General features: G+C 50.4%; 11 protein-coding genes across 11 annotated transcripts, besides 3 other annotated features; 6 read left to right on the top strand and 5 right to left on the bottom strand.

Moving 5' to 3' along the window:
• Positions 1-333: 333 nt before the first annotated feature.
• On the top strand, positions 334-1,934 carry An07g07620 (uncharacterized protein; the record flags this gene model as incomplete). The annotated part of the gene is made up of 3 exons (XM_059748595.1): positions 334-653; positions 856-1,650; positions 1,778-1,934. 3 exons carry the CDS (start codon positions 334-336, stop codon positions 1,932-1,934), a joined length of 1,272 nt encoding a protein of 423 aa, XP_059601011.1.
• A 433-nt stretch (positions 1,935-2,367) lies between these two features.
• An07g07610 (uncharacterized protein) lies at positions 2,368-3,892 on the bottom strand (the record flags this gene model as incomplete). The annotated part of the gene is made up of 2 exons (XM_001391799.3): positions 2,368-2,712; positions 2,762-3,892. 2 exons carry the CDS (start codon positions 3,890-3,892, stop codon positions 2,368-2,370), a joined length of 1,476 nt encoding a protein of 491 aa, XP_001391836.3.
• Positions 3,893-4,347: 455 nt separating this feature from the next.
• Positions 4,348-5,781, bottom strand: An07g07600 (uncharacterized protein; the record flags this gene model as incomplete). Its single annotated transcript, XM_059748594.1, is given in 3 exon segments — positions 4,348-5,169; positions 5,298-5,589; positions 5,677-5,781. Coding segments are annotated over 3 exon segments (1,219 nt in total), but the record flags the coding sequence as incomplete, so codon positions are not given.
• Positions 5,782-7,622: 1,841 nt separating this feature from the next.
• On the bottom strand, positions 7,623-8,321 carry An07g07590 (uncharacterized protein; the record flags this gene model as incomplete). The annotated part of the gene is made up of 2 exons (XM_059748593.1): positions 7,623-7,780; positions 7,868-8,321. The coding sequence occupies 2 exons, from the start codon at positions 8,319-8,321 to the stop codon at positions 7,623-7,625; spliced, it is 612 nt and encodes a 203-aa protein (XP_059601009.1).
• A 320-nt stretch (positions 8,322-8,641) lies between these two features.
• On the top strand, positions 8,642-9,142 carry An07g07580 (hypothetical protein; the record flags this gene model as incomplete). The annotated part of the gene is made up of 1 exon (XM_001391796.3): positions 8,642-9,142. One exon carries the CDS (start codon positions 8,642-8,644, stop codon positions 9,140-9,142), a length of 501 nt encoding a protein of 166 aa, XP_001391833.3.
• Positions 9,143-10,115: 973 nt separating this feature from the next.
• On the top strand, positions 10,116-13,206 carry An07g07570 (uncharacterized protein; the record flags this gene model as incomplete). Its single annotated transcript, XM_001391795.1, has 2 exons — positions 10,116-10,306; positions 10,365-13,206. The coding sequence occupies 2 exons, from the start codon at positions 10,116-10,118 to the stop codon at positions 13,204-13,206; spliced, it is 3,033 nt and encodes a 1,010-aa protein (XP_001391832.1).
• A 788-nt stretch (positions 13,207-13,994) lies between these two features.
• An07g07560 (uncharacterized protein) lies at positions 13,995-14,697 on the top strand (the record flags this gene model as incomplete). The annotated part of the gene is made up of 3 exons (XM_001391794.3): positions 13,995-14,181; positions 14,285-14,603; positions 14,664-14,697. The coding sequence occupies 3 exons, from the start codon at positions 13,995-13,997 to the stop codon at positions 14,695-14,697; spliced, it is 540 nt and encodes a 179-aa protein (XP_001391831.3).
• A 499-nt stretch (positions 14,698-15,196) lies between these two features.
• Positions 15,197-16,533, bottom strand: An07g07550 (hypothetical protein; the record flags this gene model as incomplete). The annotated part of the gene is made up of 4 exons (XM_059748591.1): positions 15,197-15,393; positions 15,450-16,227; positions 16,290-16,412; positions 16,465-16,533. The coding sequence occupies 4 exons, from the start codon at positions 16,531-16,533 to the stop codon at positions 15,197-15,199; spliced, it is 1,167 nt and encodes a 388-aa protein (XP_059601008.1).
• A 2,074-nt stretch (positions 16,534-18,607) lies between these two features.
• Positions 18,608-18,616: a sequence feature (Short protein (An07g07540, CAK39570.1) was converted to a misc_feature.).
• Positions 18,617-18,746: 130 nt separating this feature from the next.
• Positions 18,747-18,768: a sequence feature (Short protein (An07g07540, CAK39570.1) was converted to a misc_feature.).
• Positions 18,769-18,873: 105 nt separating this feature from the next.
• Positions 18,874-18,923: a sequence feature (Short protein (An07g07540, CAK39570.1) was converted to a misc_feature.).
• Positions 18,924-21,970: 3,047 nt separating this feature from the next.
• On the top strand, positions 21,971-23,372 carry An07g07530 (uncharacterized protein; the record flags this gene model as incomplete). The annotated part of the gene is made up of 3 exons (XM_059748590.1): positions 21,971-22,094; positions 22,161-22,598; positions 22,660-23,372. 3 exons carry the CDS (start codon positions 21,971-21,973, stop codon positions 23,370-23,372), a joined length of 1,275 nt encoding a protein of 424 aa, XP_059601007.1.
• An 857-nt stretch (positions 23,373-24,229) lies between these two features.
• On the top strand, positions 24,230-24,475 carry An07g07525 (hypothetical protein; the record flags this gene model as incomplete). Its single annotated transcript, XM_059748589.1, has 2 exons — positions 24,230-24,319; positions 24,365-24,475. The coding sequence occupies 2 exons, from the start codon at positions 24,230-24,232 to the stop codon at positions 24,473-24,475; spliced, it is 201 nt and encodes a 66-aa protein (XP_059601006.1).
• A 207-nt stretch (positions 24,476-24,682) lies between these two features.
• On the bottom strand, positions 24,683-26,526 carry An07g07520 (uncharacterized protein; the record flags this gene model as incomplete). Its single annotated transcript, XM_001391789.3, has 2 exons — positions 24,683-24,978; positions 25,035-26,526. 2 exons carry the CDS (start codon positions 26,524-26,526, stop codon positions 24,683-24,685), a joined length of 1,788 nt encoding a protein of 595 aa, XP_001391826.1.
• Between the last annotated feature and the right edge of the window lie 219 nt (positions 26,527-26,745).

Raw genomic sequence — 26,745 nt, 5'->3', positions numbered from 1 at the left:
GAGAAAGATCAGATGACTAATGAGATATATCGATGGTCACAGTGAATCGTAACAACGACTCGTATTCTCCACCCCAGAAAATCCACCTTTTTTTCCCCCCCTTTTGATACCTGCGAAGAATGACTATCAGTCGTAATGCTTCTGTTCTGCTCGCTTTCTCTACTCTGCTTCTCCATAGTCAATAGCACCGAGTCGCCTGCTTCGTCGGTATACTCCTGAGCCATGTCTCCGAGTCATACAATCCGAATATGCGGAGTATGCGGGGTACAGCCAATTGTTGCACCACTACCATCGACACTAACCAGACTATCTACGATAGCGCACACTAGCACCATGCGGAGACTTGCGGGGGAATCCTCAACCCCGGAATCTCACCCAGCTGATAGCCGAATGGCTACACACTATACATACAGACAAAATCTCTATGTTGCCCAGCAGCAGCAGCAGCAGCCACCAGCACCGATTCCGCCTCAATGGCAAACCAGTCCTATCCCAGCGCGAGAAACTCATCCAAAAGATCGAAGCCGGAGTCCAACGAAAGGCTCACTTCAAATCACGAAACGGATGCGCCGCATGCAAGCAGAAACGAGTGAAATGCGACGAAGTCAAGCCAATATGCGGGAAATGCGCCGCAAAGGGGACGACAGCAGCCTGTCAGTACAGCAACAATAACAACGACAGTGAACAATCCCAGCAGACATTACCAATATACCAAATCCAACCCAAATCCTTAACCCTAGCTGGCATCAATCAACTCGCCAACACCATTATTCCGGCAGAGCTCCTCCTCCATCATTTCTATACCCACACCAGCAACCGCTTGATGGGCGGGGAAAAGCGACAATCCATATACAGATACCATATGCTTCCGCTGTCGATCTCACAGCATTCGCTGCTTCATGCTATTCTGGCTGTGTCGGCGAGGGATCTGCTCTGCCTACATCGCCATCATCAGGACTGCCAGCATGGTTACCAACAAATAAAAGAGCGACAGAAACTCGTGCTATCATTCTACCACCACTACCACCGCTTCGCAACCCTCTACAAAGACGACCTCCTCCGCCCACCATCTACCGAAACAGCTAACTTAGCTCACTCGAACGCATTTCTCATGAACGTCCTAGTCGTCGCAGATCCAGCGAGTACCTCCTACTCCTCCTCCACATCAAACTCATGGGTCACAAGAAAAGCCAAAGACAACATCGACGCCGCATTCTCATGGATCAAAGTCCAAGCTATCCATCAAACGATTCTAGAGCCCTATTGGAAATTTGTGCCGAGTACATTTTGGTATTCTGTGTTCGTGGACGATCATCACCAGCAGAAGGACGACCAAGAGCAACAAGAACCCTCCGTAAATACAACTACCGGCATAAGGAAAATCATCATCGATCATCTCGCTATTATATGTGCTATTGAACAAACATCTACTACGACGCCGGAAAGAAACGTCTATCTCTCCGCGTATAAGAATCTATGCTCTATCCTCACTACACCTATCCCTCGTACATCTCGAACACCATCAGCTCAAATCTTCGGCTCATACATCAAATTCATGATAGAGTTAAATGCACACTTTGTGAATTTACTTCGCTCTAAGGATGAACCTGCGCTGCTAATGTTCAGCATCTGGTTAAATCGGATGAGAAGGTTAGATCTATGGTGGATGAACGAGAGGGCGGGGAGTGAATGTGCCGCTATTTGGGAGTTTTGGAGAGCAGGAATAACTTGAGAGTTAGGGAAGTGGTTCGTTTAGTACAATTACTTGATTCGTTAGTATAGTGGGAAACAAGTATGTCACTTCCCTCAAAGGGGCAATCCCAGCAGCGACCCCAGCAGTTAAATTCAGTTATACACTATATAAAGCTCCAACATGCAAGATGAGTATTATTGAAAATCGAGCCCAGTGCCCTCGTACATCCTATGCTCTGTGAGTGTGTGTGTGTTCAGAGCCCAACTCCTCCCATGCCCGAGTCCGTTATAACCTGGAAAGCATCCATGAACAAAAGAAGAAAAGAAAACCATCCGATCGAGAGGAAAAGAAATTAAATCTAAGAAGCCAGCAGCCAGCCTGAGGGGTAAATGCGCTCCAGATATCAGTGCAATGCAGCGAGACCCATGACGGTCATCAGTCGTGAGTCCTGGAACGTGGAGAAAACACACAACTCCGGGGGGTGGGGATCCAATACCAGGGCAAGTCTAAACGAAAGTAAGAAGGAGAGAAGGTGGCAGAGGGTAAAAGGGGGTGGTATAGGTAAGAGAGAGTGAGTGTGGTAAGGTCAAGATCAAGGGAGATAGGTTCGGACGGTAGAGTATAGGTGTTTTCGAGTGAGGTTGGTAGTGGTTGGCGCTGCAGAGCTGGAGCTATCAGCGAAAGACCCTTCCGTTTTGCGCAACAGTCTCAAATGATATCTTCTTCCCGTATTTGCGGGGTCCGTCGCCTTCAATCCATGGGAGGAGGTTCTTGCACTGACTGACATCAAAGGATGTCAGTTGGTTGCAGCCGTCTGCAACCGCCTCAACACCGGCACCGGTTACCCGAACACAGCCTCGGACGGAAAGACGTTTAAGATGTAACAGGTGCAGGCCGATGCAGCGCAGAGATGGGTCTGATATGGCGGAGCCACAGAAAGACATATTGAGGTAGGTCAGTTGCGAACATTGCAGAGCAAGTACTTCTGTAGCCGTGTCGGACAGAGCACAACAGAACGACTGCCAATTGTTAGTCCGTCGTCACTTAGACATTGTAGATCTAGCTTACCAAATCTAGCTCCCGCAGCTGCTTTGCTGCATTCGTAAGATGCACGATAGCGTTGTCAGTCAAATACGTGCAGTCCGCCAAGCAGAGTCTGCGGAGATTGGTGAACCGAGCATTACCCCAGAATTGGAAGCCTTGGTCGGTAATGGTAGTGCAACGGGTAAGGTCCATCTGCTCGATCCTGGAAGCAGCGTGCGATGCGATGTGGTGCATCGACCGGTCCGTAACATGCTTGCAATAGGATAAGGTTAATTTCTTGAGTTCGGGGCAGCCGTATACGGTCCCGGCGGCCGTCTGTTTGGTAGGCTTCATAGACGCCTTCCCGGGTTTCGACTCGTCGTGTGGCTTATGCTGGCCAGGAGATACCCAGCCTACAATTCGAGCTAGGAGCGTATCCCCGACTTTTCGACAATTGCTCAGATCAACCTCCTGTAGGCTGTTCGCCTTGCTCGCCATGTCAAGAATAGCCGATGCGGTGACATCCCAAACGCTCTTCATTTTCCAGGTGACAACGTTAGATCCGCACGTCGCAACCAACTTGCTGAACCCTTCGTCCGTTATATGGAAGCAATTGCTAATGTCGATATATCGCGGCCGACTACCTACGAATGGGCAAATGATCTTCACCAATACGTCATCCGTGACGCACCGGTTATAGGTACTCAGGTCCAGGTAACGAAGCAGCTCCGTTGACTTGCTGAGAATCTCTGACCAGTGCATAGAGACCGCCCTGAGGCGAAGTAGATCATGAAGCTCCAGATGCTGAAATATAACCAACAGGACCCGATCGGGAAGATACCCGTGGTTGTCACGACGTGGCTCACGGACCGTCTCTGACGGTGTTGAGAACTCACCGGCCCCGGGAAGCGTGAGAAAGGACGAGCTAGTAGATCTAGGCTCAGATGAGGGTGAAGATCTCTGTTGCTCCCCGGAAACCTCCTCCGGCGTCAATGGCGCCACGGAGCTGCGCCGGCTTCGCAGCCGGACTTTGTCTAGGCCCACACTGAGGAAAGGATCCGGATCGGAAGGCCGCAGCACACTTGGTTCATCTAGACCTTTGGCAGTCGGAGTGCTGTCTAACTCAGTCTCTGTTAAGGTTAGAAGAGGCATGGATTGTCTGCGGCCCGCCCTCATCTTGAAGTTATCATCGACACTCAGCTCGCCGGCAGGTTGCTCGTCGCTTCCCGCTTCTGACATCACAACGTCGCCATCAGACGCTGCTTGAAGCCGCTCCTTGGCGGTCCTTTCCACCTGTTCGCGAACTTTTGGAGGACATCTCTCCCAGAATTCTACTAGTACATCACCGCTAATCATCAGACATTCCACCGCACTTATGGATCGCACGGTGGCGGTCCGGCGTGGTGCCAGGGAGAGGCTCACAACTTCACCAAAGTATTGTCCCTGTTTCAGCCGGGCTTTAACTTCGAAACTAGGGTGCTCGATCTTATTTGGCAACGATTGCGCATGATTGTTTGCTGCTCTCTCCGACAAAACCTCAACCTCCCCGCGGACAATGAAATAGATCTCCCGACCCTGGGAGTCCTGCTTGATAATATCGGTGAATGGCGGGTAGGAGCGCGGTTGCGCATTCAGGCCCAGGAAATGGAGGATATCTGGCGGCAAACCGGAGAAGAGGGGCAGCTCCTTGAGAAGTAAACGGACATTAACCAGCCCGTTCGCCAGCGCACTGGAGGATCCATCAGCCAATCCAGGACTCGGGGACTTTCGCTTTTTATTGACGGACTTCAAGCTTCTGCCGTCCTGATCCGTGAGGTTCAGGTCACCGGAGTATGTGTCCCGCAATCTCTTCGAGCCTCTCCTGACCGGACTCACAAAATCAACCGATGGTACAGAGGTCTCCTTCTTCTTCTTCTCCAGGATCATCAGTCTCTCCTGGGCCTCGTCGCGAATTGCCCGTTCCACGTCGGGGAACCGAGGGAGAATTTTCCGGAAATCCTCCTTGGTTAACACGACCAGTAAGCATCGAGTGCGGGCGATGATGGTTGCTGTCCGCGGACGATCCATTAGTACACCGATTTCGCCAAAAAAGGCCCCCGGTTCAAGCTCCGCATATATACTCTCGCCATCGCGCGAGGTCACGGAGACAGCGCCCCGAACCAGCCAGTAGATGGCCTTGGCCTCGTCCCCCTCCGTCAGGATATAGTCGTTGGGCGCATGGAGCTGTGGGCGCAGATGCTGGCCGACATCGACCAGGAAGGATTCGGGCGTGGATTGAAACAAGGGAAAGGAGCGCAATCGGTCAACGAGGTCCAACGGGAGAGCTTGAATATTAGAAGAGGTCAAGGGCGAGGGTCGTACGGGACGATTGGGATTGGTGATGGAATCGAACGAATGTAAGAGCGATGCGGTGTCGGAAATGGGGTGAACGGCTTTTGTTGAGCCACCACTAGCTCTGCCATGGCGCCGCATGATGGGCCGGGTGAATGAGGTGTGTCAGGGAGGGCAATCAAGAACAAAACGAGATTGGAAAAGAAATTGGAGAAGGCAGCATGTAGTTGTTGGCCGGTATCGAAGCGACCAATGGAGGCGATGACGTCGACGAGAATGAGATCACGGGGGAGAGGAGCTCTTAAAAAGGCATCATGGCTGACGATGGATGGAACGGACAGTGCGGGGGAGGGTAGATGGGCGAGGAGGGAAGGCGGTGGTGGGTATGAAATGGTAGCGGTAGTAGTAGTGGTGGTGGTGGTGGTGGTGGTGGTGGTGGTAGCAGTAGTAGCAGTGGTAGTGGTGATGGAGGTGACGATGATGATGATGATTGATTGATTAGAAAGCAGCTTGACCAAGAATGAGAGCTGAGCTGAGCTGAGCTGAGCTGGAGAAAGAAGACGAGACAGGATGAGAAGAGAAGAGAAGAGACAGCTCGCTACTAGGTTTCTAGCTGGCTTCTATGCGACAGGCACACAGTGCCAGAGGGACGGGCAAAGAGCGGGAATCCTGCAGAGCAACAACAACAATAAACTGAATAATAATAATTCTTCTGGAGACGGGCGGGCGAGCATGATGGGGGGGCACTTTTGGGTGAGAAGCTAAGCTAGTAGTAGAGACCAACCACCAACCAACTAATTAATGGTCAACAGTGGTTCAGTCTGGCCGGCGGACCAGAGAAACGCAGAAAGAAGGTCTGCTGCTGCAACTCTTTTTCGAAGCGGGGATCACCAAACGTCAAATAACGCGCTTGTTGCTCCACCGCCGGTCCGGAAGCTCCTCTGATTGCCTCCCCAAAGTCAATGACGATTTGATCTCTCGTCAGGAATTGATTCCGATGTTCTGTCCTATCACTATTTATTATTGTCACTCTCTTTTAAACTCTAGACTTGCATGAAGTGGTGTCATTTTCACAGTGATGCCTATCTATCTTTCGTTTTCGCATTGATATTCCCCAAAAAACAAACTGTATGCTCGAGATGTCAAACTGGCGGGAATGTGGTCAATTCTGCTGGGTGGGGAGCATCCTCCGAAACGGAAACACCGGTCTGTAATATTGACCCCGACTGGAAAGAATGGACGGCCAGTGCTTTGCGCTTTTGGCTTTTTCCCTCTGCTGGTCCAATGAATAGTAAGATAGAAGTGATCTAGTAGTAGCTGCTAACACTAAGCAGAGTGGGATATTCTGTCAGGCAGTGAGTGACAGGTATGTACCGAGTACATACGTCCCCAACACTATACTACTCAATACTATCTAAAAAATCAGTACTACTTCAACAGAAGTACCTGTTGTGGGTCCAAGTCAGTAATCTAGTCTAGCGCAGGATTCATTCTCACGAAAAGATGAAATCGTAAAATTACATACGTAGCTCAAGCAAGAATGAAGATCGCTGCCAGACTGATACTATGTAGAAATTCATGGATTGCCCCTGGACAAGGGTCTGAAATGCTACAGAATAACATAAGATACAGTAGAGTAAGAGACAAGTAAGGTTGACACGAGTTACAGCAATCCCGATCATGGATCCGATCGTCTGTCCACCTGCATGGGGGGAACCATGCATCCCAGCTCGAGTTTCTAGACAATTACGGTCCCTATTTTAGCCTTCAAGCCTTCTCGGCACTTGCCAGGCCGCCATGGTTCCCAGGTCTCACGGCCTACCAGAGCCAATGACCACTGGTGGTCAGCTCATTAATGGCCCGTCGGAGTCGAGGATCCGTGCGCGCACGAGATCAGACAAGCAGCCAGTTGAGTTGCAGCTGCACATCATCTTTTTTAATCAACCGGGTTGGTCAGGTGATTGGGACACGCGGAAGAGTACTGCTTTCGGACGGATGGTTTCCAATTATATCATTCCAGTTCCAAGTAGAGGAACGTGACTTGACTTGTCTGATAATATTCTGGTATCAACACTCAACTCCATTAGAAGAATTTTTTCAGACCCGCGCTTCGTCTTGTCCTTCATATATAAACCCGTATATGCCCAGGTACCTCCTTAACTGTCGCTACTCCGCGTGCGGTTGTTTTGTCTACAAACGGCGTATCCTGTGTTTCATGAACAGCCAGGGTAGAGGGATTCCATCGACTGTCTGGTCGGTCGGTTGGTCGGTCCGGCGTATTGCTAGATTCGGACAGCACTGTTCGAGCGCGGGGGTTCAGAAGACCTCTGTTCGTAGAGTGGAGATTTCTAGGGATGGTGAGGCAGGCGTGTGCAATTACTTTTGCAACTACTTTTGCAACACTGGATGTCCGCCATTAGCATATGACTTGGATCGTCCAGAATTAGATCAGAGACTCACCAATATTGAGCGTCGCAGGGTTTCTTTGTTGCGCCTGCCAGGGAAAGATGACCGGACGTAAAGCCGAGAAGCCAGTAAACATCCAGCGAAGAGTGCCTGTGCAATTATGAGGCTCTCACTCCGTCTTCGAGCGACGACTTCCAAGAACGATATCGATATAAGCAGGACGAGTTCCTTGCCAGGACTCAAGCACGTCTTGCACAATGCCATAAGCCAAGCTCAACTTCAGACCAGTCTTGGCCGAACGAGCAGCCGTGTAGATATCCTGTCGCGCTAGAAACCAACAACAATCGCACAACATTAGCCCAAGCCCGAAGTCAAGAAGCCATCAAGCAAAAGAGTATAACCCACCTAACACACTGTAAATTCCCGACATTGACAATCCCGCCGTAACCGTCGACAGAAAATCTCTCTGATCATGCCGAGCGTAATCCACCACCTCCTCCAACAAGCAGAAACACAAAGCACCAGCACCCAGTCTAAACCCCATCTTCATCCCCTGACTAGATCCCTGCAAGAATGCATGGTAGTTCTTCGACTTGTGGTACTGATACCATCCCCGCGCCGCATCGGGAAAGCGATGGGCATTTTCGGCTCGAAACCGGTAGGATGCGGTCTTGCTGCCGTGCATGTATCCGATCATCATACCGGCAGACCAGGCAGATGCGGACATGTATAGAACACGCTTTCTGAGCTTGATACCGAGTCGGGGCGGCGCGTCTGCTTCGAAGAATCTGTCCCAGTGCCAGATCTTCCATAGGAGGCTGTCATCGTTGGGAGGTCCTGTTAATCTGTCCCAGCCTTTCTCCGCCATGGCGAATGACTGCTAGCGATTGCTGTTGGTATGAGCGAATCAAAGTCGTTAATGACTTGGGTAATGCGTAGGTGGGCGGAGGAGGTCGGTGGCTGGTTGTGGTGGTGTCAGCTTTCCCCGGGGACATAAAATCACGGGCAGCTGGAAAACGGGAAGCACCTGAGCGCTTGGTTCGCCGACTTCCGTCCGCCGCCTTGTCGAAAAAGCTCCGAGGTCCCGCTTAAGATCAGCTCACTGCTCATAACTTCCATACGATAAACAGCCTCCATTATGGTAACTACATAATCTACTTTCTGTATTTGGATATAGGACATATTAGTATGCTAACTATTGTGTACCAACAGTCTCAACCCGACCCTCTGAGCTGGACTCTTCTCTTCAAGAAGCACAAGACCACCGTGCTTCTGATGCTCCCGCCATCGGAGACGATCGCCACTACAAAAGACGCGCTCCTCAAAGCTCTCAAATCCCGGGAGATCCACGAAATCAACGGTGATATAGTTCCAGATGATCCGTCTCATATTGAGTTCGGTGTTGCAGTGGATAAGAATGATCTAGAAAAGGGCTGGACAAGACTGGAGGCTGAGGTGCCTGCATTCGATGAGGATAACGCTCCTAAACGTGGAGCTGCAAAGAAAGGTGCTGGCGCTCTCACGCTGCAAGCGGCTGAGATTAAGAATGGGCAGCCTATTGCTTTCAGGTTCCGGAAGCCCAGGGAGGACTCGGAGAAGGGCGAGGATATGATTGACCTGGAGCTGGAGGATCCTGGTTGGGATGTCATTGTCCCGAGCTTTGAGGATGAGGAGGAGGACGTTAATTAAACTCATCCCTGTCGGAACAGCTTCTTGGTGTGGAGTTCTGCAACGCTTTCATGGATTGGCGCATGGTTGATACGGGGCTCATATTGGCGGCGTTTACAATATTTTCAATGACACTATTTTGGGCAGAATACAATGATGTGGTAGTCGAGAACTTCGTAAAATAGAATCTATCCCGACTTTGAGCAAACGGCTCCACTATTACTAGACATAATAAACTCTTCTCCTCGATATCACATCTGCATGTGAAGTTGTCGTTATTTGAATCCACTGCAATGCATCATCTTCAAAGTGGCAGCAATCTAAGAGACGCCCGATGAGCTGTAGCTCAATGCAATGGAGGTACAACGGACAGGATGGAAATGCGGGACAAACTACAGCCAATAAATTCCTGTCAAGTCTGTCTTACCGAAGCTCTGCATTGGATACTAGTGTATAGTAAATAGACATGTACCACGGAAAAAGCAACAAAGTAGTATTGATCAATGAATCATTCTCAACCATTTCCATCATTGCAACAAGCAGTGGACCAATCAGGAAACAATGGTGCGTGGTGTTATGAGCCACATGTCGTGTATAATAAACCAAGAGTCAAAGCACTAAGCAGAGTTATGAGCGATAACGTTGCAGCCACAGAGAATCTGGGCTATCAACACGGCGGGTGGTTGCTCGGAGCAACAAGGCGGTGGAAAACAAGCGGGTGTCAACAGTCAGGCCGAAGCTGGAACTAGTGTTCAGCGTTGCTCAACAGGGGAATCTCTGGGGCCGACGGAAAAACCAGGTCCACAGTCAACATTCTTCACGGTTGGCTCTTCAATCCTTATCTTCTACAGCTCGTTGTTCCTCTTCAATTCGCCTTGCCGACGATACAGGGCGTCGCAACGTCCCTGGATAGCCGCCCGCCGCGTTGAATCCTCTTCCGCGATAGCTCTCCTCTAGAGGGACGTGGCGCCTCTGCTGTCACCCACGAAACACCATGGCCGACGCTTCATCTATCACTGTTGCGGTCCGAGTTCGACCGTTTACCATCCGGGAGGCAGCACAGCTCTCCAAATGCGAAGATGGTCCGCTCTTCCTTGGTGACGGCTCTTTAGCTGGAGCACCGACACCAAAGCTCAATCAAAAGGGCCTTCGCTCTATCATCAAGGTCATTGATGACCGGTGCCTGTGAGTTTACCAATAACCATGCTGTCTTCTTCGAATAATCTAATTGGGTATTCGACAGTGTGTTCGACCCTCCGGAGGACAACCCCGTACAGAAGTTCTCCAAGAGTGTTGTCCCCAACGGAAAACGTGTCAAAGATCAGACCTTCGCCTTCGACCGGATTTTCGACCAGAATGCCTCGCAAGGAGAGGTATACGAATCGACGACCAGAAACCTCCTCGACAGCGTTCTCGATGGCTACAACGCGACGGTGTTTGCATACGGTGCCACAGGTTGTGGAAAGACTCACACCATAACAGGCACAGCTCAGCAGCCCGGTATTATCTTCCTCACAATGCAGGAACTGTTCGAACGCATCGACGAACGATCCGGAGAGAAGGCGACCGAGGTTTCGCTTTCCTACCTCGAGATTTATAACGAGACTATCCGTGATCTTCTTGTGCCCGGAGGTAGCAAAGGGGGGCTGATGCTCCGTGAGGATTCAAACAAGTCGGTATCGGTGTCAGGATTGTCAAGCCATCACCCGCAGAATGTACAGCAGGTTATGGACATGATCATGAGGGGTAACGAATGCCGTACAATGTCCCCGACCGAGGCAAACGCTACCTCCTCGCGGTCGCACGCAGTCCTTCAGATCAACATTGCACAGAAAGACCGAAACGCCGATGTGAACGAGCCCCATACCATGGCGACCTTGAGCATTATCGACCTCGCGGGCAGTGAGCGTGCCAGCGCAACCAAGAACAGGGGAGAGAGACTGTTTGAAGGTGCAAACATCAACAAGTCCCTTCTTGCCCTCGGAAGCTGCATAAATGCCCTCTGCGACCCTCGGAAACGGAACCATGTCCCCTACCGAAACTCCAAATTGACCCGTCTCCTGAAGTTCGCGCTTGGTGGTAACTGCAAGACTGTGATGATTGTCTGTGTTAGCCCATCGAGTCAGCACTTCGATGAGACACAGAACACCCTACGCTATGCCAACAGGGCAAAGAACATTCAGACGAAAGTCACGCGCAACGTATTTAATGTCAACCGTCACGTCAAGGACTTCCTGGTGAAGATTGATGAGCAGATGGCCTTGATTAACGAACTTAAAGCACAGCAGAGGGATTCCGAGAAGGTCGCCTTTGCCAAATTCAAGAAGCAAACCGAAAAGAAGGATGCAGTCATTCGTGAAGGATTGTCTCGCATTCGCAATGCGTACGATCATTCGTTGTCGGAGAGACAGGAGAGAACCAACTACATGATCAAGCAGAAGCAGATCAGTCGCCGGATTGGTTTGCTTTCCGCGTGGATCGGCGCTTTCGATCATGTATGCGCCAGTTGTGAAGCTGAGGATGCTCTGTCGAATATAAGGGCAGTACGGAAGACAGCACAAGGAATCCTTCTCGAACTAGAGAGTAGCAGGCAACATTATCACCAGCGACTGGCGAAGAATGCGTGGGACCGCGGTATGACTTCCGCGGTGGAACACGCCATTCGTCAACTCCAAGACTTTGATATCAGCGACAACGGCGACTTTGTCAATATGACTCGGGAGGCAGAGCTGCTGAGGGCTAACCATGAGCGTGAGGCCCTGGCGGCAGTCGCAGAACAAGACAAGGCGGGCGAAGCAGCCACTGTGCAAGTGCTTCTCCAAGCACAGTTCGAGCTGATTACTGAGATTGAGAATCTCATGCAACTCAGTGAGGAAGAAGCCATCGAGCAAGGGCAGAAAATGCTGGCGAAGATGCTCAATTCTTGTTCCACCGCGGTCTCCAACATCGTGAAGCCAGATGGTAGCTTGCCATCCATGCCGCCATTGAGCCCAGTCAAGGCCAGTCCCCTCAAGCAAAAGAAGAGGCTGAGCATCGCGACTACCGTCCCCATGGGCCGACCCTTGGCTGCGCCCGCCTTGACTCCAACAGCAGCGCCGCCTTCGCCGCAGAAGGGATCTCCCCGACGTCGCAAGCTGAACGTCGGTAGAAAGAGCGTTAGCTTTTCACCGAAGAAACCCGCCGCGAAACCGACGAAGAGAAGTGTACGATGGAAGGACGACGAGCACGAGGGCACATTGACCGAATTTCAAAAGACACCACAGAAGACGCAAATTACCACTATACCTGAGAACAGCCCGGAGCCCCAGCTACCCCGGACATCGCCCATTCCTCGCGGAATTCCTGTGCCCACTCGCAACTTCAGCCCTTCTTCAGGCGGGTCACCCCCGGTGTCGGCTGTCCCCGAACCGACGCTGAACGTGCAGAAGAACAACCGATTCAAGGCCGGGTTCTTGACCAAAAAAAACAGCAGCTCCCCAATAGCACCCCCACCCACGACAACGCTGCCCCTGTCCGACAGCGAAAAGTCACCCCTACGCGACATCGAGGGCAGCAGCTTCCTGAACCGGGCGTCCGTCGAGCGCCCATCTAGGATCGCGGTCCGGACATCGAGTGGCAGCTACTCGGGCAGCCCGGCATCCGACAAGAACAGCTGGAAGGCAAGCAAGGATGATGCTATCAAGATTACCTCTGCCATGAGACGGATTTCTGGAGGATCGTTTCAGGTGGGCAGCTCAGCCAATGCCCTGCGCATCCACCGGCGACGAAGCCCGACATCGGCCACTTACGGAAGCCCTCCAACTGAGAACAACACAATGAACACCATGAATACCATGTTCACGGCCTCTCAGGCCCGGCGGATGGGCAAAGGCGAGAAAGAAATCGAAAGCAAGCCCGGGGTGTTGGGACCTCGCACCCTGCCGATCATGAAGAACACGCATCGACGCACTACCTTTGGCGGTGATATCCGGCCCCGGGACATCAGCCTGAGCAGCCGAGATGCTATCCGGCTCAGTGCGATGGCAACGCCTAAGTTGGAGAAGCCCCCGGCAAGTTTCTCCAACGGCGGATTCGCCCTGCGGTAACCGATGTTTTCCGCCGTTCCCTTTGTTTCAATTGTTGGGGTCTAGGTAATACGGACGGTGTTCAGGAAAGGATACCACATGCTTTTGATTTCTGGTGAAGCAGACCTCGCGATCTGGGATCAGATCTGCTCATCTGGTGTGTACGGGATTGATGTGCTTGATATGAACTTGGAAAGATTCATAAACTCGTCTACTTTTTTTTTTTCCTTTTCATGTTGATGGTATTTCTTATTCATAGGCATATATTAGTTTCGGCACTTGTACCATAGCAGGATGAATTTTTTTCCTCATTTACCTACTACCTCTTCTCGAGTTTACTCCATAATTGTAAGCATTAAACTAAGCTTCTAGAATGAGTTCTAGAAGCCTTCCTGATGTCATGCACGGAATGACGCCACCTCCCGCCTGCATGACAAATCCACTTCTTACTCCTCCAGCGAACTACTAGTCACCATACAACTATAATCTCCTAATATCCTCATTGATATCCCTCGAAAAAGTCAACTACATCTATCTCACCAACCCCCATTTCACAAGAATACACATACAACAACAAGCATTGCACAGCCGGAACCTCCCAACCTACCGACCCCCTCATCCACCTCTCCTCCTCCCCCTCCCCGCCTCCCGCGGGACCCAAACCCCCGGTGGAGCTCTCCGAAAAAAAGTCCATGGCCTCAACTTTCACACGCACGTTACTCCGACCTTTCATCTCAACCAACTTCGCATCTCTATCCCTGACCGCCACCACCACCGCATCAGCAACAGCAACAACAACACGCACCATCATGTCCTCCACCTCCGCATCCACCCCGCAAACCGCCACCGTCGCCGCCGGCTGCTTCTGGGGCGTCGAACACCTCTTCCGCAAACACTTCGGCAACGGCAAGGGCCTCCTCTCGGCCAAAGTGGGTTACTCCGGTGGTCATAGTGCCTCGCCTTCGTACCGGGCTGTTTGTACGGGGGAGACTGGTCGTATGTTCATGTTCCCCTTTCCCTTTCCCCCCATATATATCCTCACCTCTCAATGAGAGACATGCTGATAAGGATACTTACTGATGATGGGGGGAATGCACAGACGCCGAAGCCCTTCAAATGACCTACGACCCCAGCATCGTGAGCTACCGGTCTCTGCTTGAGTTCTTCTACCGGATGCACGACGCCACGACGCTGAACCGGCAGGGACCGGACGTCGGCACGCAATACCGCAGTGTGATCTTCACGCATGGGGATGAGCAGGAGAAGATCGCCAAGGAGGTTACGGAGAAGGTCGGCAAGGAGTGGTTCAAGCAGCCGGTTTCGACGGTTGTGGTGCCGGCGGGCCAGTGGTGGGATGCTGAGGAATATCATCAGTTGTATTTGAATAAGAATCCCGAGGGGTATGAGTGTCCGGCTCAGTAAGTTTCCCTTTCTTTGACCTTTTCAGGGTGGGTGGGGTTTGCTAATGGGGCGGTTAGCTTTGTGAGGTCGTTTCCTCCGCTTTCGGAGTAGGGTGATGTTATAGTTGTGAGTGGGTGATGGATGATGGGGTTGGGAGATTGGTGTGGCTGTATAGTGTATAGCTGAATGGCATTTTTTTTGTTGCTTGTTCACTTCTATGCTGGTTTTATGGTTTACGACAATTTTTACTCATATCTACTACTTTGGTATGAACATACTCTGTTCATCATTAACATGCTGATTACAGCGCTAATAGTAGTAACCTGTGCAAAAGCAACTCCATCCTAGAATCCGTGACATTTCCATAAATGAACAGAACCCCGTATTCTGGTCCGTGGCCGGCACGGACCGACTCAGGCACACCCTCCCAGTATCTCCAGTGTATGGAGGTGGGGCGGGTTTCTCGCATTTCCAACTTGCAGATGGCCGGCTTCATCTGGACTACATGACACACGGTGCCCGTTTACCTCTTTCACTCCACACTACTAATGATGCAATGGATGTGGTATCCTTTGCTTGGCATGTGCCATCTGCAGGCAAAACGCCTGAGTCAACGCAGGGTCCGTTTGATAAAGTTCCTGGCCATGCCAGGGCGGTTGGTCTCGCGAACCAGCACCAATTCCTTCTCGCAAGGGTCCGAGGAGTAAGTCACCGAAACGCCACTGTAGACGTTTCGGCCATTCTTCCAATCCTCAAAGACTTCGAGCACACGGCGAGCAACGACGGTGCTCGTAAACACAGCAGTCGCTGTAGTCATTAGCATTGCTTAGCTGTTCGTGATTTCCGAACGATTAAGTACTTACCGTTGCCAGAGTTGAACACCCAGAGGAAATCAATGTTTCCCGGTCCAGCCAGGGCGCGGATGTCCTGCTTCCATTTATCGGGAGACATGCCTTCAGCAAAGAGTCTCTTTCTCGCAAAAGAAAGGCGGCGACGCTCCCGGATGGGTTGGTTCATCCGACGATGGTCCTCATTCCAGTCGATAATTTCCGCCAGCTCAACGCGGTAGCCTTCTCCAAGACGTCCATAGCCCAGCATGCGCTCCATATCCTGATTAGAGGTCAAGAAAGCAAGCGCCTGGGCCGCGTGCTGGAAGGTCACCTTGGTCCTTCCATTAGTCTCCACGCGGATGTCCTGCAAGGGTCCTTCGTGGATGCGGGTAGTGATATACTGGATGAAATCCCGAGTAATCTTCCCATAGACACGAATGACCCCTGCTTTAGCTTCGGGGATGTCGGGGGAGACAGATGCAGGGAGCGTAACTCCGGCATTACCTGGCTCGTGCCCTTCAGTGTCATCGTCACTGCTCTGGCTTGGCTTGGACACGGAGCCCAAAGCCAGAGACATAGGTGATATACGCTGCACCTCGTCTGGGGCATGGCTACGACCATTAGAGATCGAGCCCGCGACCTGGGCCCAGCTTCCACTATGCAAATGACGTCCTTCGGGCATCTTTCTGGTCCCATCCACATAGCCATTGTTCTCTTTCTCAGTATCGCACAAGTAAGTTGAGCCATTTGGCTTCTGGAAACCGTTGTGAGAGGAGAGCTGGGTGTTAGCAGGTTCCTGAGTGGCAGTGTCCTGCTATGGTTGTTAGTGCTTATCGCATGGATTGTCATTCGATTCGGCTTGTTCATGCTTACCTCGGGGGCCAGAGCATAATCCTCCGGAGAAATATGCTCGACTCCCTCAGAGAACTTATTCACGATCAGGATGCTGAGCTTTCCGATGTCGTTGGCAATCTGGTGCTGTCCATGCTCACGGAACTACGCGGTTTAGCTCGCTTTGTAGGGGGGAGAGATGATTGCGATGACCTACATGGCAAGAAATAAGGTTAAGGTGGCCGAGGGCCTCAGCCATGGCACCGTCGATAGAATAGGGCCTCATCTTTGGAGATGGGCGAGAGTTGACGTTGGCGGCAAGTTCCTGCTTAGTACTCGAGATGATAAGATGCGTAGCCGTGGGAGGAAGTAAACAAAAGAAAGAAGATGATATGATGAGTCCTGTCGGGATCCTGAGGATAAGATGAAGAGAATGAAAAGAAAGGAGACAGAAGAGAAGACAGAAGAGAGGCAAAGGACCCGCTTCATTCACTCCGAGCTGGGGACGGAGTGAAGGAGGGAGCAAACCAGGCAAATCGTGCTCGGGGTTTGTATGGCAGTTGCGGACTAGCAGTCAGCAACGAGGCTTCCTAGAATATTCGAAGCTATTTAACAATATTCTGAACTGTCTATGCTTTGCACTGGATGAAGTTCAGTCTCCCAGATTCCCGGAAACTGCCTTGACGGTACAGTGAGGCTTCAGAAGATGGTATTTAATAATGAAGTTAAAATGAAAGCTGTCTGCCAGTGTAAAAGCAGAGCCTAGAAACCTTATCGATCTCTCTTCTGGAGAGAAGAAAATCTTTATATTTCAGTTTTCGTCAACGCAGACCAACTAGTTATTCTGTCGGAACAAGCCAGTCATTCTTCTGATGAGAAGATTGACTTTGGCAGCCGCATCTTTCTGAGAAGCTACAATCAAAGAGCGTTATAACCAACATCATACAACCAGAGGATTTTATTTGTCTTTGAATCAATACAATTGCCTCTGCCATGTTTCGATTCCAATATGTACTTCAGATCCCAACCCCACAGTAACAAGCGTTACTGTGTTGCCCCACTTGAGATGTTACATTCGACAAACATCTTTGTACTGACACTTCTCAAAATTGCATGACATTGTAGACTTTATAGCTATTCAACGATTGGTTACTACATCTCAATTTATGGATATACCAAACACTTTCGTCTGCGCACGATTAAGTGCCTACGCCATTCACGCAGCTCATCATACTAACCGAGCTTGAGGCCTTTATGAAGAGTTGTAGTAGTCGCAGATTGAAAAGACAAGCATTTATATTGTCCAACGACTTCAATTACTCTCCGATCCTTATGGATTTACTCCCTTGCTTTCTCTTGTTAGATCTCTGGGTACTACAACAGCCATGAAATTAACATCCTTTTTCCTCTTAACTACATCTCATCACATCATTATATGAACCAACGACAGAACGGCGAACGAGCCATGAAATAATTGCACCTCAATTGCTGAATTGACAGCATTCTCCATGGAAAAATTACACAGTGGCAATTTAAACATAGCCATCCTAGCGAAGTGTTGTCATCTCAGAGAGGCAATGCTATGATGCCATGTGTGCGTGATACAGCCGCCGACGGTATACTAGAACTATATAGCTCGGCTTTAAAGAGAGTTTTGCCATGGAAAAGCATATATTTGTGAGTGGCACATGATGTAATAAGTATTTGTCTCAATACACACTGGGATGCATTGACGCTCATAACACTAACGGTCATTTTGATTCCCAGAGTCTAATACTGATGGACTGGTGATTGGCGAAAATTGTAGATAGGCTAAAATTGAAGTGTTACGTCTGAGGGAAGTATATTTGTCTCCATTGAATATAATTGACTCAAGTGTTTCATATCTTCTACATCGATAGCAAGACTGACCAGAACAAATAGCAGTAGATGGCGCGCTTATATGAAACCCAACATCTGGCATCTACTTAAGCATGAAGTGAGTAAATTCAAAGAAAAAAAGACACACATCCCCCCAAAACCATACATCTCCCAACCAGGAACAACAAAACAGATCCATCACATACCCATCCATCAAACCGGGGTTAAGGACAAACAAAACATCAACTACTCTCGGCCGATGATCCTCATGCAGCCAATCGCGCCACATAAGACCCCGACCGGTATTTAGATAGGCGCAATCACAGCCTTCCATCGCTGAATCATATCAAGATTAAGACATGTCATGTCAATTTTCCTGATAATTAGGTTCTTATCTGTATGCTGCTCCATTTATTTCCTCCCCACATTGTCCATTCATGATTGATTGCATTGAGCCACACTCGCTCTCCCCTTGCATACTCATCCAATGGGTATTCGCAATGGGTGATGTAAGCTCAGTAGGTATTTAGTGGCAGTGATTAAGTAGAGAAAATGTATACGTCAGATGGGCAAATAATCTGTGGTCTGATCCTTATGTTGTTGCCTTTTTTTTTGTGTCAATGTTGTGGGTGCTGATAGGGAATACCAAGTAGTAGACCGGGTATGTAACTATGCACTCTGTGCCTGATTGTCAATGTACGGGGGCTTCTAACTAATTTTTATACTTTGTATGGATCCAGAATTGGCAAACTAACTAGCTAGCTAGGAACAGCTGCTGACAACTGCATGTGCTCCGAGCTTCATCTTCCCTCGTAGATTTGAAATTAGAGCTGGTGCAGCAGCGATTTTAAAGTTCGCTGGGAGAAAACCAAGCAAGTTACCCCTGCATTGGAGGAAGGTGTTCTGCAAATAGGAGAGAGAGATTTCTGGGGAATAAAGTTCAGTAGACGCGGTTTGTGATTTGGGTTCCCAATGGGAGGGGAGATGCCAATCCTCCCGCTTCAATTTTAGGACCTAGCACTTGTACTACTAGTTTTGTTCAGGAGGTTGCAGCAGATAAGAGAATGAGATAGTATCTCGAGAATGATAACGATAACTCCCGTAATTATTGGGCTAATAATGGAATGATTTACGAACTAATATAATAGATTATCAAATACATCACATGTTTTAAGTAACGAATATTCACGGTTTCAGATGTGTTAGTTGCTTATGTCCGCAGTCGGGAGTGGTGGATTTGATTAGCTACTCAGGTCTCGGTTTTAGATTGATGACTGACACATATGGTGTCATTGTGGATAAACGGTGTTATGGAGCCACGAACGGAGAGGAGCAGGCATGACATTGTATTCAGAAGTCAGATGGGATTGAAATCATTTTCAGTTTTTCATTGTCAGCCGACAACCCACAACCTATTGTTTGCTTCTTCATCCGACAGCTTTCATCATGCAAACATGTTGTCAGAGAAGCCACATTCCATGGCTGTTTTGTGGCAAAGACATCCCCGGCTAAAAATATCCCCAAGCTTCCGGGTGCTTTGTTTTTTCTGGTTTTTTTGTTATTTTATTTGATTTAAGATTTTTTTTTTCTTTCCTTTTTCTCTTTGTTTACAGTGTATTATTCCTTTTCCAGACATCTGCTCGTAACTTCATGCCAATGCTTGGCCCCCTGACAGAGAAGACAATCCACGAGCTACTAGTTACTTAGTGACAAAGTATTTTATCTATGAGCCACGGGAGACTGTCGTGTGCCGCGCGCCAGATTCCTGATCTGTTGAATCTCCCTCCGATTCGGGCAGGTTCATAGAAATCAAGGCGATGAGGTAATCTGGCATGCGCACGCAGCCAACGTGAGGATGCCGCCCCGTTGGTGTAACAACCAAGCCCTGCTTCCAAAGACGATTGCGGTAATTCATTGTCGGTCAAGAGACCTTTCTGCTCTCCCGTATTGGACATACTGTGTAAGTGATGTATGTATATGTACGTGTGTATGATATTTATTATTATCATTAGCTAACTAGGCAGACGCATAAAATTGGCCGTTCGCGACTAGATGATTTTTCATGTCTTGGGTCTTATCTGGTGCGCGGAATGACCGGCTGTCAACTCGAACCAGTTTTTTTTTTGCCCTCGAGGACTAACTAGTCCGGTTGTTAGTAGATAGGACCTTTCCGTTTGCTGATTTGATTCCGAGGAACAAGGCCCATTTGGTTTAAGACATTGTGGGTGACCGAGTGAGCACCAACCGGGGTTTATTTGTTGTGGATTTAGTCATAGGGGGGGGGACCACATGGAGGGGGACACTTGGGTTATGAGCTATGTAGATACCTGCCTAGTAGGCGCTGCGGGATATTTGGTTGCTCATGAAGATTTTAAGCGAGCACGAGATTTAGTAGCATCTTGGGTCTGGGGAAGATTGAAGAAGGGAGAAAAAAGGGGAGAGTTTTCTTAGTTTTATGTGGATGAGCGCACCCTTCTCCATGATCAACCCCAAGGATTTCCCTGTTTTCTTGCAGTGTCAGGGACAGACCGGGCAGCGCTAGACGAGTAACTCACTAAGGACTACTAGTGTATTGCTCGGGGTGCTTAGTGGCCCAAAGCAGCGCCTGCCGATAAGGAACAGCAAGAAATCAGAAAGCAGAACTCAACGGAGGGAATTAACTTTGGGTGGAGTGGAGCAGGGTCCTGCTTAGAGACTAGCGCACTAGTAGGGGTCCTGGGGCAGATCAGGGATTCGTCCATTGAGAGCTTCCCAATCCAGAAAGAACGACGGATCCTGCATGGAAGTTCTCCCGTACCGTGATGGTAAATACCGCTCTTACTTTACCTTTCGCCATGATCGGTCCGAGGGCTCTTATCAGGGCAAGGGAAGTTCGGGGGGAGAGGTGACCTGGGATACCTAACAGATCATCGGGCCAACAACATGCCAGATGTAGTCAGTGGGCATCTTTTCCAGCTGGGTCATCACGAGTTACTCGGATAGCTAATCTAAACAAAGGGGTTAGAAAAACCCCCGGGATGTCTCTCGGTCTGCGTGAGGGGGAGAGGGGAAAAGACAACGTTCTCGAAAGGTTCTCGTGCTGCTCTGCGGTTGCTGGAAACCGAATACGCCGTATGAGGCCGTGCATTACCAGCAAGGTGAAATTACCTGACGGGTGGCTACGAGTCCCACCGGAACCGCATTCGCATTGAACCGTTCCTTCCACAACGAGAGAGCGAGAAAGTGAAGAGCGCCGACTTTCTAGGCAAGTACTAGAGCTATATAGTATGTGACTTCTCCTTTTCCTCCTCCCAATTCGGGTGACTTCCTTCCTCATTGTACTCGTGGCACAATCCCGGGCTCGTTCTATCGTTACTTCTGCTCTCTTCCCGGTCGTCTTCGTCTTCTTCCTCTTCTACTCTCTTTACTCATTCTCCTGCCCAGTACTCCTCATCCTCATCCTTTTTTCTATCCATCTCTCCCTCGGCGGTGATACGGCGATAAGAATACTACTTCACTTACCTCCCGAACTACCCGCGGTCCCTCATTTATCGGCGCAACTTGTGATTGGACTCCACTTGCATAGCCCTCGGGTTTCCCATTACTTAATTCTCTCGCCGTCTTTATATAGAAACCGGTATCTTTATTCTTCACTACGGTAAAATAAAGGCCAGGACTGAAATTCGGTATGCCCCAACTTTCCTGTGCCACTCAGGCACAGCCAACATTAGAGCCAGTGAATGTTGCGCCTAAATGTATTCTTAAACTAACGGTTTCCCTCTTCAGTGTTGTCTTGCACATCTCCAGACCAATCTCCTAGTGTCTTGTTATACAGACATCTACTTCCTAAATTCCAGATCTTGCACTGAACCCTGTCCGCCACAATGGTGCGGTACACTTCTTCCATTCTCTTGGCCTCGTTGGCCGCCACTTCCGTCTGGGCTACCTCGTCCCCTCCTTCATGCAGTACCAGCTCTCAGTGCCCCGAAGAGTATCCTTGCTGCTCTCGTGCGTTGGTCCCTTTTCTAATATAGCCCTATGTGGTATTACCCTCATCCGCTAATGCTTGTTTAGAATATGGACAGTGCGGTACTGGTGCTTACTGCTTGGGTGGTTGCGACCCCATCTCGTCATACTCTCTAGACTCTTGCGTTGGTGAGCCCGTGTGTGAGAGCAAGACCTACAAGTGGGACTCTCTCGATAGTGCCGCGCTGAACACCAAATACCTCGGAAATGCGTCCGAATACGACTGGGTCTACAGCGGCTACCCCAAGTTGGACGATGGTAATCTTCTCCTCACGATGCCCAAGAACACCGTCGGTACGCTCTTTGCGAACAACCACTACGTCTGGTACGGCAAGATTTCCGGCAAAGTCAAGAGCAGCCGTGGTGCCGGTGTCGTCACGGCTTTTATCCTGCTTTCGGACGTCAAGGACGAGATCGACTTTGAGTGGATTGGTGCGGATCTGGTCAATGTCCAGACCAACTATTACTGGCAGGGTGTTCTGAACTGTAAGCCTAACATCGTCCCGAAGGCAATGCCCCAAACACGCTGCTAACATGCCTTGTGCAGACAACAACGGCGATAAGGATGCAGTCAATGGAAGTGATACATTCGATGATTGGCATGAGTATGAGATCGACTGGAAGGAAGATGCGATTACCTGGTCGGTGGATGGTGAGGTGAAGCGGACTCTCACCAAGGAATCGACCTGGAACGAAACTGCGAAGCGCTACCAATACCCCCAGTCCCCATCCAGAATGCAGCTTTCCCTGTGGCCCGCCGGCCAAGCCAGCAACGCACCAGGAACCATTGAGTGGGCGGGTGGCGAAATCGATTGGGACAGCCAGGACATTAAAGACAAGGGTTACTACTATGCCACGTTTGGCGAGATCACTGTTCAGTGCTACGATGCCCCGAATGGCACTGTTTCGAACGGAAACAAGTCGTACATGTTCACCAACAAGGATGGGCTACAGCAATCGGTTCAGATCACCAACAATGACACCGTTCTTGCATCTTTTGGCGCCACCGGTCTCGACATGGATCTTGGTGCCAGCGACTCCAGCAGCAGTAACGGAACTAACGGCACGGTTCCGGAGAACCAGGGAGGATCAGGAAACGTACCCGGCAGCAGCACCTCGAGTGGCAGCTCCAGTACCTCTTCTGGATTCAGCCAGGGCAGCAGCACCGACACGAGTGGTGCTCCCTCCCAGAATGAGCGAGTCATGAGAGGCTCATTCTTTGCTGCCTTGGTCGCAGTTGTCGTTCTGGTCGCTTTCTAAGGAGACTCGACAAGCAATCACCTTCTTCACTTCTTGGATATTCTTATTCACATAGCTCGATTCTCGGTGCATGCCCTTCCTTTACGACTTGTGGTTATCATTCTTAATCTTTTTTTTTACTGTTCTATACCTGGCGCTCCGAACGCCCGTCTTTGATCGGATCTTGTACCTTTATGTTTTTGCCCCCATTGGATGTCTTTATGGTTATTATGACTGCGCCTGGGTGGTCGCGTTTTTACTGTCATGGACATGACTTGAATACACATACTAATACCCCTTTTCCGCCGGGTAAACAGGTGCCCGGTAGCTGAATGTGTTTATTTTCTCTTTCACTGGTCTGGTGTTTGCATGGTAGATTATTGAATGCCAATGGGTCCATTTGGTCAGACAGACAAGCATACCGAAATAAGATTAATGTACATCACTTCTATTTCACCGGACGATACCGAAGAACAAATTACAACATACGAATAGCTACATGCGGGACTCTAACTTCCACAACTTGATACACCTACCCTTTTTGCCCTTCGCGACAATCAAAAAGACCAGCAAACTACGCTCTCCCCCACCCCCAACTCTAGCCCCTCTCCACTAAGCCCTTCCTTATCCTAGGCAACTCATCACCCACCCACCCAACCAACTAACTAAACGCCAAAACGTACATCTACCCCGGAATGATCCACCCCCGATGCATGCAGATACTACGTCTTCTCGCTGGTATCATTCTACTACGAGAGGCTTACCCAGCTGAATTGACGAATGATTCGAGGCGGAGGGGGGGGATATAGATTTCCGTTTCGGGGTGTGCTGGGGAGGTAGGTGGAGGGGTGAGCCTATTGTGGTGGGGATGGGAATGTATGGGGGTTGTTTGTGGGTCGTGGTGTTTCAGTAGCTGTGGGGGAATAATGGGTATGGGGGGGGGCGGTATTGGTGTTGCAGTGGTAGGGGTAGGTAGTTTGATACCTAACTAGGTAGGATGGGATGTAGGATAGTTGGGAAATGGTGAGATAGCATTTATTATATCTAGATACCTAGTGATAACTTGTATTATGCATTATACGAGTTTTTTTTTGCTAATTGTGGGCCGAACTTGGCTATGGTAGAGAACAAGGAAAGAAAAGCATTCTGATAAAATTTCGTATGAACTGATTGAGTGGTTAAACGCCAGAACACCCACACCAAAGTATTATGCAACATTGGTAATTTAGATCATCGTTTGTCAACGGTTGTATAGATGGCAGGATGGATAAATCATGAGTAAAGGTTTAGACGTGACAAATGTAGGGCGTGACTAAGTGTATTTATTAGCTTCAGTGGCTCTCGCCACAGCTGCAGCCTCGCTCGGAGAGTCCGCGCTTGCGGAACTCGCCGTGGTAGGTGTCTAGGCCTTCGGTTCGGACATCCTCGCCTAGAGGGTCGCCGAGCCAGCCATAGGGGCTATCCTCGGAAGACATGGTCCAGTAGTCCGATGAGAGAAGCTTTTTGGTCGTGCTCTTGAGGTCCAGGTCTAGGAAGTCGGCCAAGAAGGAGCCGACTTCGGTGTTCTCGTGGTTGCCTGCTAGGGGAAACGCGAGTTTCCCGGAGGCGTAGATGTTGACATCGACACCTGGTCTGAGGTTAGCTCGTGATCGAAGGGGGTTGATATAGATGGTGGTATCATACCGGAATGTCCGTGGGTCGCCCAACCAATCTGAGCCCTGCGGCTGACAATATCCGCAAAGACGTACTGGGGGTTATATGGGTAATTGGGGTCGAGAACGGCGTTAATCTCCTCGTCCGTGACATCTGTGATGCCAAGATCGTTCTCAATGAGGCTGCGGACGAACTTGTACTGCTTCTTGTCGTCCGTTTCAGTGGCGAGATAGTTCACTAGCTTCTTGTTGACGTACTCCGAAGAGTGACTGGCATTGGCCAGGACACCGGGAAGCCATTTGTAGTCGGGGTATTCAGGCTGTAGCTGACGCGCGACTGACAAGCCTCCAGTCTCATGGTCGGATGTGCTCACGACCACGCCCGGAGTCGAGTCCTGCTCTAGGAACTCCAGCACGGCCGCAAAGGCCTTGTCATATGCCAAAACTTCATTGACCTGTGCAGCCGGGTCGTTTCCATGGCCAGCATGGTCGATGCGCGAACCCTCAATCATGAGGAAGAAACCCTGCTCACTGTCGGCGGTGGCCTGGCTGAGTATCGTCAAGGCGGTACGGGCCATCTCCTCAAGAGAGGGGTACACGTCATTCTGGCTGCGGCGGTCGATCTCGAAGGGAATGTCTTTCTCCGCAAAGAGCCCCAGGAGTGGCAGTTTGCCTTCAGTCCCTCCATTCAAAGAGTCGAACCCGGCTCGATCATCCATGTAATGGTATCCACCCTCCTTCGCCAGCTCGACAAGGTCGCGGTCATCGCCCCGACAGCTTCCGTCAGTCGAGTTGGGCAAGAAGTGACACCGGCCTCCACCCATGATAAGATCCACCACACGGCCCAGCGGGTGCTCCCCGATTTCCTGTTCCGCAATCCGGTCTTCGTACTGTCGGAGATTCACATGTGAAGCAAAGCAAGCCGGAGTCGCATCGGTGATACGAGTCGTCACTACCAGCCCCGTCTTGTAACCAGCCAAGGAGGCAGCCTCAAGGACGGTGCCACAAGGCGAATGGTCAGGAAGCACGGAGATGGCGCCGTTGTAGCTCTTATGACCACACGAGAATGCCGTCGCACCGGCCGCGGAATCCGTCACAAGGCTGGAGCTCGATCGTGTACGGGAGGTTCCGACAAAGTGCTTGTCCAGGATGAGGACCTCGTCAGCGGGAAGCCCTTGTGTGAGTTGTTTGTAGCTCCTGGTCATGGACAGACTAGCGGGGCCCATGCCGTCGGACACCATGAAGATAAGGTTCCGTTTGCCAGTCGGCTTCGTCCAGGGATCTTTCGAGCGATCTGGGCCCCGACTAGATTCATGTTGGTAAACGACGGAGAGAACGATGACAGCTACCGTAGCAATGAGGGCCCAGGTGAAGAGGCCGAGCTCTTTCCAGAAGCTCCATCTGCGGCGTCGGTCACGGTCGGTGCGGATCCCGGTTAGCAGGGCGTCCTCCTCCTCGGCATTCCGAATGGAGGAATGGTCGGACGAGGGGCGTGAGGCCAAGAGAGGCTCTTCACGCGCCATAGTGTTGTGAGAGGCCCTCTTAGAGTAGATAGAGGAGAATTCAGATGAACAGAGAAGAATAGAACATGGGGGGAGGAGAGATGGGAGGTTGGACAGGAGGAGGTGAGCAACAGGCGGGAAGATCGTCCGGGGTTGCACTTGTTGGCCTGAGCTAAACCCCGATTAGTCCAGGCCGCCCTCTTGCTGTTTCGGGTATCGCGCCGCCTGGGGATCGCCGTC

Source organism: Aspergillus niger, assembly GCF_000002855.4.
Source record: "Aspergillus niger supercontig An07".
In the NCBI taxonomy this organism is placed as follows: Eukaryota; Fungi; Ascomycota; class Eurotiomycetes; order Eurotiales; family Aspergillaceae; genus Aspergillus; species Aspergillus niger.
Note: the sequence above shows the minus strand (reverse complement) of the source record. Positions and strands in the feature narration are given on the sequence as shown.